Here is a 13,135-nt window from a genome sequence, read left to right as displayed (position 1 = left end):
ACAGCCATTAAGAAAGGCCTAGAATTTTAACTATTTTCAGATCTTCACAACATGTACGTAAACACAGTGCCAGAATTAAAGCCTATTTATATGCCCGAATTAGAGTCTATTATAAAAATATTAAAACATTCTAAGTGTTTGGTTTTCTGTGTTCTTAATGAACTCGGTTACAACATGTGGAGATACTTAATGGATAGCTTCCCTATGATCAGTCACACCATGTTAGTATTTAAGCAAGCTGTCCTAAAAACAAGGAATATCAGAAAACTAATGTTACATAGTTATAAATGATGACATATAAGAATTATTACATACAAGGTCAAAGTTTTCTGTGGGAGAAAAAGTACCTTCCCTCCTTCCCTTTTTGTAAACTACTATGAATTCACAATCTCAACAGTCACGCTCTCTGAAGTTGCGGGTGATGAGGTAGTTCCAGTTTTGGTTGTACCAAACGCTTATCCTTACACTCTCCAAAACTGCACCCCTGTTGACTCCAAAGCAACGAGCTTTGATTTTATGTGGTGTTTGTTTCCAGAATCCATTTTCTTTTGTCTTCCTGCAATGCCCTGGCAGCTCTGGCACACTTACCTTTGTGCTCTCAGCCATGTTACCATGCTGAGCAGTAGTGGTGACTAATCCAAGGCCACAGAACCTGACAGAAGACAGAGAACTCTCCAAGCACAGCAAACACCAACATTAAACGAAAGGCTCAAGGCCTCCTTACAAGGGAAGTCAGCAACATCTAGGGATTGTGACATTGAAAAAGTAACAAAAGAAAAGCAGCAAAGCCCACAAGCCAGATGCGCAACTGCTGATCAAGTCTTCCAACATATTATCAGGGAAAGAAAACATCTAATTTACCAGCAAGAATAATGGATCAAATTACCAACCAAAATTTCTCTATCAAATTCACCTGGTAGCTTCAAACCATACTGAGTTTACAACTTTGTCAGCTTTGGCCATAATGGTCAGCAATGTGTGTCTTAAAACTAGACTTACCATTGCATCTGATTAGATTGCCGAGTTCTCTCCTATGAATCCTTCTGAGACAGACGAAGCTTTCCATAAAAGGGTGCTTACGCCAAACAACAAATGGAAATTAAAACAAAGCATTTGGTTCAATGAAATATTATCCCCAAAATAAACTTAATCCATTGATCTTTCCCAATTCAATTATCCAAACTACATTCTCAATTAATCACCAGTGATCTATAACATGAATTCTGCACACCAGGCACTGATGTATGGAGAAAACTATAATGAAAACAGCAAAAGTCTCAGAATAAATCTGTAAGGGTTTTCACTTCAATATACATATTCAGTTGTGGTTTATGTTAACATTCCTTTTAATTGCAGCTATTAAAAATACTCTCTTTTCACCAGCCTGGCAAAGTGCAGGGCAAGGGTTAAGACTAGTAGCTATCATAAGAAAGTGCAAGAGGAAGCGAAAGGACTCCGGTCTACTTACACTTTATCTCAAGTTTTCCTAATGTTACAATTAGGACAAGATATGGCACTCTGTGAGACACAAGTTAGTGAGAGTCATTGTGGAAACACAAAATTAGATCAAAAAAAGATCACTCTACAAGAATAACATCTTTATTCCCAAGACAAATATTCTCATTACACAAAACTAATTTTTCTGGCTTCAGAAATAAACATCAGAGAATACAGTTATTCTGTTTCTCATTAATAGGAACAAGAGAAAATTTGATTTTCTGCACCACGTTTCCTATAGAATATGCAGAAAGTTTGCCAGCTTGGGTGCAACATTTTTAGATAAACTAATCAATTCTCAACAATACTTACTTTAGACAACTGGGGAAAAATAGGTAGTCTATTGAATAAATAGTTTTAACCTAGTTTCTAGATGCTGCATGTACTAAACAACTTTGATTAGCAGTGAGAATGCAATACTTAGAAGTAACTCTTCCATACTGAAGACCAAAGTAGTTATCTAACAGGTATCCAGTGAGCTAAAATACAGCGGTAGCCTCAGCCTAATTCTTTATAGCTCTGTCTTCCATTAAGTCAACTTGAGATTCACATGTCGTGTTTTCACACCCAGCTTCTCCAAGAGCCTTGACTGGCAGGCGTGCCCAGATTACGTCTGCCCACAATAGCAACACTGAGTCCATTACAAAGCTGCCAGTTCCCAGGACTGCTCGTCCCTGTCTAAAGAATGACTCTATAAAATGCACAATGCTGGAAGCCACTACCAAAATTGCTGTGTGTCATCTTCTCAACACTGTTGACATAACCCAAGACTTACGAGTTTCTATATAGCAAACATTTCTGGGAAACAAACAAACAAATATATTAAGATCTCCAACTGACATTTAAAAATACAGGCAATGCTCTAAATAGCATTTGAGTAGAATTTGATTAAACATCTAGGACTTGGATTAAATATCATGGACTTGGACACTAACATATGCTGGAATACTGTGTAACTAATATACAAAACAGGTCACCCCGAGCAACAGACTACCTTAAAAAACAAACAAAAGTAAAAATTTTTTTCAGATACTGTTATCTGTAAAGATGATTCCTATTCTTTTGAGCTAAAACTCATAATGGTATCATCAAGCTCCCAGTCTTTTCCAAATTTCCCTGACACTGCTAAAATTAAAACATTCACCTGGGAACAGATTCTGGCAACAGGGATCCATCATACTGTGCCTTGTGACACCAGGGAAGGGGACTTGAAAGAAAGTTTAAGCCTTTGATCTCCTCAGGGCTCCCTCTTTCATAAAAATGCTGAATTGTGACTGCTATTCTACAAAGAAAAAAAAATCATTTAATCACCCGAACAGCCTCACTCTGAACAAATCACACGTGGTTTGTTTTGTAACTCAAGAGTTACTTGGCTGCAGTCAACCAGCATGCTGATACCTGTGTATTAGTGAAACTTGACAGCAATGCTTCCCTTTGAATCACTTGTCTTCCATCAGTCTGTTGCTCTTGATTATTCCGCAGAAGAGATGTAAAGCTACTGGCCATCCCTTAAAACCAAAGCCTAGCACAGCCTATAATCCTCTGACTGACACTTGCACATGGCAGGCTGAAATAATACGCTTGAAATTCCTCAGGCATCTAAACTCTTATTTCACAGGTGAGTGAATTATTGAGCTACTACATAAGCACGAGAGCTGAAACTTTAAAACAAAGCTAGTTGTTCACAGCAACAGAGGAAATAACCCAAATTCTTAGATTCACGACTTTAAATCCCAGGCTCATTTTGGCATCAAACTCAGACCTGCAGATGGCATCAAAGTCTACAGAAAAAGTAGCATTTCAGACACACCCATGCCTTCAATGTTTTGCACTCCTTGGCATGCCTCCCCACCCCTTCATCATTACCTTACTGTTCTTGGGTTTATGAAAGCTCTTCTCAAACACACACCTCTACTGATTCACTATAGACTCCGATTTAGTAGCTAACTCCAGTTTCAGAGCTCCTTCCAGAACCAGGTACAGGAGTGCCACACATTAGATCACCCAAGCCCCGTTTGCATCTAGGCTCACAGATACTGTCAGGCATACGCATACCATTAGATGTTGCAAGTGATCTACTGAGGTGGCCTTAAAAAATCTAAGAGCTGCCACACTAATTTAGACCAAATACATACCTAGGCCAGTATTATACCTCTAGGTGCCAGAAACATATGTTTAAAGATGAGTATACAAGTAGATCACTCTATATTAGGAGAAACTTACATGACAGGGCTTTAGCAAACCCTGGCTTGGAAAGTCAAATTGCACTGATAGTAGTATACTTTAAAACTACTGATGGCTAGTGTCCAGTCTTATCCTTCTTAAACCCATCTATAATTTAGCCTCTACAACATATTGCAAAGCCACATTCTGCCATCTGTACTGTACAAAAAGAAGTCTCTTTTTTTGCATTAAAGTCACTCTTTGGATACCACTGTTTTTTCATGAAAAAAAGCAAGTTATTCGTTCTTCCCTTTCTATACCAGTAACGATTTTTCAGGCACATCAAAATGTTCCTTAACTGCCTTTACACATCTGAAAAGCACGAGTCATAAATGAAGCTGTCCAGCATCCTCAATCCTTTACTACCTCCTTCTTTGGGCAATTTGTAGTTCTATATCATCTTTTTTGAGATGGTAAGATGCAAACCATATAATGTGAGCACAAATATAAACCACAATTTATTTTAAAATATTTTGTAATTTGCTTTCAAACATTAAAATAGCCACTTAAAAAAATCTGGCTTGAATAGTTGTCTTGTTATGTACCTTACTTAACTATAGGCTCAGCTACACTTAACTGGCATTCTTTCTACTTGTATTTTAATAACTTATGCCTTGTTTTTTTTCTAGGATTCAGTGTTCTACTGTTTTGGTTCTACAGGTTACATGATCTCAAACTGCCCAACTGTCCCTCACCAAAGGTGATAAGTAACTACTGGGTACTCAGGCTCTGGCAGGAGAAAGGAATAACACCAGCTGCCTTAACACACTTCTGCAGTCCCACATAGCTCAACCAAAGCCCAACCTTCTGAAGGTCCCAGGAAGGAATTTGGAGTTGCTTCTTTCCTAAACACTCTGGAAGAGTGAGGAGTCACCCTGCTCTACTGATTGTACCTTCACCCTTGAAGATGAAGCTCAATCATGGATTTGCTGTCCTTGCAGCAACCTTTCAGGCAACCGACCTCAGAAACAGCACTTCCATCATACCCATCTTCAGGCTCCGTGCAACTACCCAAGAACCTCTTCTGTAATGACTTTATACAAACATATATGTCTCAGGCTATGAAGAAGGACTAAAGTCACATATAGGTGAGCAACAGCAGGAGGGTAGCAAGTGGGAGATAAGCACAACTATTAAACAGAGAAATTCCTGGGGTGAGAGAGGAGACTAGAAGAAACAGATCAATGCAAAGAAAAAAGAGATGTCCCAAGAGAGAATTTTCTTTAGAACCATGAATACAAGAACAGTATAATTTTAGTACAGTTTGAAAATTAGTAAAAAATTGACTTCGATATCAGAATTTAAGGTACAGATATTGTACCCAGACAGCTCTGACCTTTATCGCTGCAACAAGAACAATAGAGATATCAACTCTTTTCCTCAGGGATAGGAAAATATAATTGACCTCTAACTATGGAATTCTCCCTACCATTTTAGAAAACTGCAAACTAAGAATTGACAATAGCTCAAGGCAACTGAAGCCCTTGATTCTTTTAGTCTCCTACATGCAAATTATTGACTTTTAATTGACTAACTTCAGTTGAGGAAAAAACAGTAAGGCACTAATACTGTCAAGAAGCATTATTTCACCAGAGTCTATTCTGTGGTTTGCCTTTAAGCAACAAGTTCAAGGTAAGATTTCTTTAGCAGTAACACTCAAAGTGCCTTCGTAGCAGAACATTACTTCATTATGTAAAATCTTGATATAAAAGTCAAAAAATTTGCCAGCTACTTTGCTGGACAAAACCAGAATATGTGGTATTTAGACATACGCTCTGTTTTAATCATAGAATTTCCAAATGTGTAAGCTAAATTAAAAACAGTACACATATAATGCAAAAAACCCCTTTTTCAGCCAAAAAGCTTGTTCAGAATGTCTTCTGTTAAATACAAGAACTTTTTCTATGGTTATCTTAGGCTCAAGCAGATACAGACTGCTGCAATTCTGCTTTGTAACGTGCTTTATTACATTATGCTTACCTTTCCAGCCATTTCTCTGCATACCTTCTGCACATTGTCCATTCAATGGACAGAGATCCATTCAAATACAATAGTTCCCAAAAGCAGAACTCATCCTAAAAGACATATTACTGGGGTAGAAAGGGAGGGACGAGTGGAAGACTACTACCAGACATCTGCCAACTTTAAATAGAACCATCCCTCTTACAATGTGCTATAACTGCTAACAGATTAAAAGTGAAAAATGAGAAAACTAGGCTAAGGGTCTTAAAAAAAAAAAAAAAAAGGTGTCAATCCTTGCTTCCTGGTTTTCCTATTGACACTTCAAATATACGAAGGCTGAGACCAACAGTATTTTAAAGATATGAATACTGGGAATTTTAAAGACAAGTAGACAGACAATCTTTTATTCCTTCAAGTATTAATAAAAGATTTTTAATTTTTTTTTTCTTTTAAAAACACTCTAGCAAAATGGGGCCTATTCCCAAAGTCCCCATAGGCAATTAGAACAGAATTAGTTATTGATTATTAAAATACAGGCTAGATTACAAAGCTAAGAGTTGGGCAGAATGACAACAGGAGTAATCAGTAAGAAAAGGGAACGATTATGAATGCAACTGCTATATAGTTATGTTTTCATTTTTAACAGTCCTGTCTGTTTCTTCTGTAGAGAACTGAGGTCGCCTCATTTGCTTTCATTAGATATCGGCATAACTTTGGGTATTATCCTTCTGAATCTTTCCCAGTCCTCCTCTTTAAGAACTTCTGAAAAAGTTAACGTTAGCTTCTCTAACATTCTTCAGCAAATCATCCCAAGCACACAAAAAAAACAACCAACGAAAACACTCAAAACCCAAAAACAACCAACAACAAAACCAACCAAATTACAATTGAGGGGCAGATACAAGACCACCTCAGAGTGTGGGAGTTCATGGTCATTCTTATATTGGAAGCCCAAGAGGTATACCTGTAGCCTTTGATCAGTGACCAGAATCCATTCAGCACAGGCAGAGCAACTACCTAATAGATGCTGTTTTTAAGAAAAACAACTTAGTTGTCACAATACAAAATTATTATTTTGTCTAAGCATAACACAAACACTTGAGGAAGCCCGAAACACTTTTGTAATTTCCCGGACAATAACTTTCTAGTCTTCCTCATCCATACCTAGACCCAGGCTTCCTTCAAACAAGGACTAAAATAATTTTTAACTTCTTTATACAGTTTACATTATACATTCATATAATATACTTAATATACATTATTATGTATAAATATGTATATGTAAATTATGTGTAAATGTGTGTATATATACGTATATATATTCCCCATCCTTGGAAGTGTTCAAGACCAGGCTGGATGGAGCTTTGAGTAACCTGGTCCCCCATGGCAGGGGGGTTGGAACTAGATGAGCTTTAAGGTCCCTTCTAACCTAAACCACTATATGATTCTATGTGTGCATAGTAGCAAATCTAGTAGTATTCTCACAGGAGAAAACAGGAAAAGGAAGCTAGATAAGGCTTATTATCTAAAGCTCATTGTCTTAAGCAATCACAGACAGAGACCAAATGAAAACGGTTTTCAGTAAAGCTATAGATTTATTCTTTTATTACAGATATTAGGAAGACAAATAGATCAGCAATCAGTGAATCCACTCAAAGTACAGGTATCTTACAAGAAGCATGTGCAGTTTCCACTACTGCCCTACAGTTCACTAGTTAACATAGAAACAGTTCACCTTTGCCACCAGCTTTCTCAGTGAAAATAAGACAATCCTTAAAGACTGCAATCTTGAAAAACACAAACTGAATTTAAAACAAAAATCAGATTTTAAATAAAAAACCTTGTCTCTTAAGAGTAAATTAATAAAACAAATGTCTTGTGTTTGCTCCTCAACAGGACCAGCAGTTTTCCCCTAAACGAGGATATGGGCACAGTTCAATCCTATACAATGTTCTGATATAATGTTCTCATTGTCCCACATTTCTATTTCTTTAATGGAATTTCTAGCTTAACTAGACACATTTACATCTGCAACACTTACTGCTCCAGAAAATGCTTGAGACTGACCACAAACTTTATCTGAGAAGATTCATGCTGTAAGGCAGCAATCAAAAAGTTGAGTATTTAGCATAGCCATGAGAACAGGCTTCTGTTGCCCTATGTCTAAATAATCTATGTCCATCAAAAAGGATGGTGTGCATGCCTTCCAATCTTTTTTTTTTTTTCCACACACACTACATCACTTAAATGGTCACAAAGCATATTTAGGACACCATCAAGAAGCCAAATAATAAACGAATTTTCTTCATCGTAATGTATGGGAATTTCACGAAGTTGTCCAAAACTAAAAATAACTTGATTTAGTCCAGTCTTTATCAAACCAAATTACATTTGTTATACAAACTGACATTCTCATTTATTCCGTAAAGACTGTCATATACATCTTCAAATTGAAGTTTTTTTAAAAAAAAAATGGTAATAGCTTCTACAGTCTGTCATAATCTTGAGGAAAAGAAAAAAAAAAGGGAGAGAGAGATGTTTGTATTTCAAAATCCATGTCCAGGCCTTGTCCACAAAATGTATTACCATCCTACTCTAATTACAGTAAATAAAATCACTAAAAAAATAAAAACGCACTGCAGAACAAGTGGCCTGGTCATCATAAACATTACATCCCACATACTGTGGCCTCAGAACGCTAGTGGTCAAAATGAGGTCCATTTCACATATACACACACTTCGACCCTCTCACCCTTGCAAAAAGCTAATGAAAAAGCTTGCGGAGGGTTTGCAAAACTACTACAAGCAAAAAATAAATTAAGCTAATGAAAGCCACTGTAACACTGTGCAAGATGGGTATTTTTATGCTCCTCAAAGAGTTACTGAAAGAGGCTGAAACACACTGTGGTAGAGAAACACTGACAACCAAAAGCAGTGAGTGATTTTCAGACATTTAAGATTCCACAGTAATATCCTATATCCAAAACCTTGATAGCTGTACAATACCTCTGGGTCCAAGAAGTTAGTCATCTGGCTACAGAAATCTGGCACTTCCCATTTTATCTAACATACATACCCTTCACCACTATAAAGCAGTATCACATGGCCTCTGTCACCTCTTCTAAAGTATTGCTTAAAGACAGAACCAAAATACATACTCTACAAGAAAAGTGAATTTTGAAAAGTCAGTCTCGATATCTGGGTTTATGCATTGGTATTGAAGTTTTCAACACAATTCTTTCTCCACACATCCACACGACATCATCTGGATATTTTTTTTTTTAAAAACATACAAAACTCTATCTTTTAACTTTGGATAAAAAATTACAGTAACTATCGTAAAGATGACAAATCTCTGACTGGGTATTCACTTAGAAATAAAGTAAAGCAAAATAAAAATATCCAAGATAGAAGTTTGTTCCAGTTGAAGCCAACACTAGTCTGAATATAAAGAAGAGCCTACCATTCTGCTGAATGCAAAAGGTACACATACCTGAGGCCATCTTTACATAAGTGGGTTCTGTTAGCACTAAGTAAAGGACAGTAAATAGGCTTGTCTATCTGTAAACAATTTTACCTCTGAACACAGACTTGGGCATCTGTCAAAAAAGCTATTTCACAGACCTCTCTCCATTTTAAGAGGAAATAATTCAGAGGACCTGAATTAACCATTTTGATTAATCTTTTGTCCCACTCAAAAAATATATAACCAGTTTGTACACATTGCATGCAAGTTCACCTATTATAACCAAAATCAAGTGCTGTTATCTTAAAACGGCGAGATACTGTTCTTTTTCAGTAGCCTGGATGATTGAATTCAAAGTGAGGCCATACCAAGTAGATGTTATTATTACATGCAATTTTAGATATAGTCTTGATTCAACATAAAGTGCTTTCTCTTCAGAACATGAACCACTTAACTTCTATTTTATATTTTTCCACCCTATTACATAAAAAGCATGGATTCACCTCCACCAGTTCTCATCATTGACTTAAGGGGTCAACACTGAGCAGTTACACGACCGATCTCGCAGCCTTCTATGGCAATTAAGGTCATAACAGACAAAAAGCTATTCAGCACTAAAGAGCACTGTAATTTTTTTCTTCTTCTTGTGTCATCATCTTATACTCTTCAAACAAAAGCCTGCAAGTAAGCTACAATGCAATATAACTCTCCTAGCCAATTCTAGAAGAGGAATCCTGCAGTTCCTTTGAAGCACATTGTTACCAGCAACAATGGAAGTTGCTCTATAAAGCTATGATCTGGCAGAGAAGAGTCTTCCTAAGAACCACAGTTAAAAAAAAAAAAAAAAACAGCTCTCTATTCAAAACCAAGTTACAATTTTCACATAGTGGACAAGTCCACTACAGGGAACTTAGGGTATAGAATTTCCACCCCTCAAATCAACGTTTTCATTTGCAGCTACTGTGCGTTTGATGTGCATCACAGATACTGTATGGCTCTAACACACTAGTATACGCTGCAGCAGTTGGATTTAAAGCAAAGCTAGAAACAGGACAAAAAAGACACTTTTGTTGAGATTGTCTTCTGAAATAGTGTCCAACGCTGGCTTTACTTTGGGGGTGTATTTAGCCCTATGCAAGGAGACTTAAAAACATGAAAGGAGTTTCCCTTTCATAACGAAGCATAAAACAGAGTAGGAGATCTCCATGGCATAAAAGTGGTTTCAAGAGAAAAGAAAACATACGTAGCAGAAAAGAAGTGACGGCTCTGTTGTCTACCGCAGCAAAACCACTGTTTCCCGAGGCAACTGAACAGATTGGGCCATTGCATCTGGAAATGCCGACTCAGTATGGCAAATGGCCAGCTACTGACTGTGCACCCAGACTTAACAGTAGCCAGATTCTTCAGCAAACACGAAAAGAGTACAAATTCTGCACTTACTAAGTGTCTGTGAAAGCAAACTTTTGACAAACTCATTCAGCAAGACATCCTGAGGCAGCCCTACTAAAAGGTGTATTAAACGCCATATCATCTAAGTAGAACAGAGGTTTATTAATAACCCTGTGGTTAAGACTCAACGGGAAGCTATAAAAACAATTCTGAACTAGAGTTACAATAAAATTTAACCTATTTCTGTTTTCAAAGTGGCAAAATAAATCCATGTAATGTTACAAACTGACTTTCCAAAAGGTTTTTGGAAACAACGGAACTAATCCAATTAGGCCACGTATCTTGCACATAAAATTTTGTTTCCATTGCAATAACTCCAAATTCACACAACTGAAAGCATAATGCAGCTTTCATACAACACTGGAGGAAACAGCAGTAGCAGAACAGGAAGTGAACGAAATTTAGCTGTCAAAGTCTGACAACCACTACACCAGCATTTCATCCTACATTATTTTTACCCACCCTAAAAGGAGGAAAAAAGCCCATTCATCATAACTAAAAAAAAAAAAAAATCCAGGGTCAGGGATGTATTATTATTTCTTTCTATGTAAATCAGAAAGAAGAAGACCTTGCCCCTTGAATCATTTACCATAGAAACATCTTTACCCAATCACATATCCATCCACCATACCCTGCTTCCCAGTTCTAAAGACTGGTCGACTTAGAGGAGAGGGTGATGAGGACATCAGGACATGTGTTTCCCTGTCAGAACAAAGCAGGTAGACTGGATCCCCAAGCAACAGAAATAAAGACAAGAGTCTATCGGTGACTTAACAAGTCACCAATAAAGTCTCACTGAACAAAATACAGTAAAAGTTAACAAGGAAGTCATCCTACAAGGAAAAAAAATAAAATAGGGAGGAGTCCAAAGCCACATTATCTTAGGAAAGAGTAGTTAAAGTGGGAACACTACAGAGATGGGAGAATGTTCCTATGTGGTTCAGTAAAAACAGGTATTGCAAGAATGAGAAAAGATGAATTGGACAGTGACAAGAACATGAAGAGTTAGCAAAAGACGGGGGGAAAAAAACAGACCACAACTTCTGTCTGTTTCTGCAAGACCAACAGAGATTTAAACAATAACGACAAAAAATACTGGTATCGGCATTGCTGGCAGTTTGACACATCTGGGAACAGGAAATAATCTGACGGTACCGAGTGGGAGGCAGAGAGCAGGATGGATACATAAGGCTGTCAGCAGGATAAGAACAAGGGCTGCCTGTAGATGGGACAATGCCGCCGGCAAGAAAACTCAGAACAGAAAGCACAGGGAGAGAAAGGAGACCGTGAAGAAGAGCCAAGTGGAGGGCGATTCAGAAGGGACGGGAGGGCCGTGCACATCCCCGACGAACAGGGGTTTCTCGGAGGGGGGCTGAGCCCGGGGCCGGTCCCCGGGGGGACGTGCCGACACCCCTGGTGGGAGGGCCCGGCCCGGTGCGGGCGGGGGGAGTGCGCTCTGCCGGGGAAGCTGCCGCCTGTGCCGGCGGCGGGAGCGCTCCCCCGTGAAAGCAAGCGGTGGGGCCGGGCCGCGGGACTGCCCTGACAGACGTTACGGGGCGGCGTGAGGGAAGCGTGAGGGAAGGGCACACAACGAAGCCGTCCCGTGGCGGGAGGAGGCTCCGTCCCGGTGGGGCGGGGGTCCCCGTACTCACTTTTTGTGGGGCGGCGGGTGCTTGTCCCTTCTGCCGGCCGCCGTGGACTGCTTGGGCCGCCGCCTGCGGGCCTGCAGGGCCAGCACTGCCGGGGAGAGAACAACCGGGAGCCGGTGTGAGCAGCGGCGGCCGCGCAGCCCCCCTCCCTCCCCCCCTCCCCGCTCCCGCCCCGCACCACAGCACGGTACCTTTCCGCGAGTTCATCGCCCCGCGCCGCTCGCCGGCTCGCCCCGACCCTGCCGCCGGTCGCCACCGCTCACTGGGCACCGGCCAGCGGCAACCCACAGCCCTCGCGCCGCCCGCCCCGCGCCGCCGCCGGTCACCAACTGCGCAGGCGCGGCCCTGCCGGCGGGGCTGCGGCCGGAAAGGCGTGGGCGGGGCGGCGGCAGGTGGCGGCGCGGGCCCGGCGGCAGCGCACCTGAGGCGGGGCGCGGCCCCTCGGCGCCCGGCCCCGCCCCTCGGCGCCCGGCCCCACAGCTGTCAGAGGGGCCCGCTCCGGCCTCCGACTAGCCGCTGCCCCTTCCGCCGAGGTGGGCTTCGTCAGGGCGTCAAACCAACTGGAAATGTGTTTTGCCAGATTTCGGGGTGTGGCCGGAGTAGCGAAGTGGATCCTCCCTGTTGTCATGCTGGGAGCTGTGTCAAGAGAAAGAGGAGAGAGCTCTTGGCAGCAGCCGGGGCGAGATCAGCTTTAGCCTGTCCCTGGACCTGTGTGGGGTGAGATGCCAGAACCAATTAACCTCATGACGCAAATCCAGGGAAATTAGATTTCCTTAATTCTGATTCTCACTAAGTTAGGTGATTGTCATGATGGACAACTCTTGGCAATTGCTTTTTTCCTGCTAACGATGTCTTGTTGCCTGTGACACCAGGCACTATTCACATTTGG

General features: G+C 40.4%; 1 protein-coding gene across 4 annotated transcripts in view; it reads right to left on the bottom strand.

Moving 5' to 3' along the window:
• Positions 1-12,575, bottom strand: part of SRPK2 (SRSF protein kinase 2) — a 154,617-nt gene extending 142,042 nt beyond the window's left edge. For 3 of the 4 annotated variants that reach the window (XM_063323468.1, XM_063323463.1, XM_063323464.1), the window contains exons 1-2: positions 12,438-12,575; positions 12,250-12,334 (exon numbers count right to left, since the gene is read on the bottom strand). In XM_063323468.1, coding sequence (XP_063179538.1) covers positions 12,250-12,334; positions 12,438-12,453 — 101 coding nt within the window. In that variant the 5' untranslated portion in view covers positions 12,454-12,575. The remainder of the gene's footprint in view (positions 1-12,249; positions 12,335-12,437) is intronic. The other variant, XM_063323467.1, reaches the window with a different exon arrangement.
• Positions 12,576-13,135: the final 560 nt, after the last annotated feature.

The sequence above is a fragment of the Chroicocephalus ridibundus genome, chromosome 1, assembly GCF_963924245.1.
Source record: "Chroicocephalus ridibundus chromosome 1, bChrRid1.1, whole genome shotgun sequence".
NCBI classification, from domain to species: Eukaryota; Metazoa; Chordata; class Aves; order Charadriiformes; family Laridae; genus Chroicocephalus; species Chroicocephalus ridibundus.
Note: the sequence above shows the minus strand (reverse complement) of the source record. Positions and strands in the feature narration are given on the sequence as shown.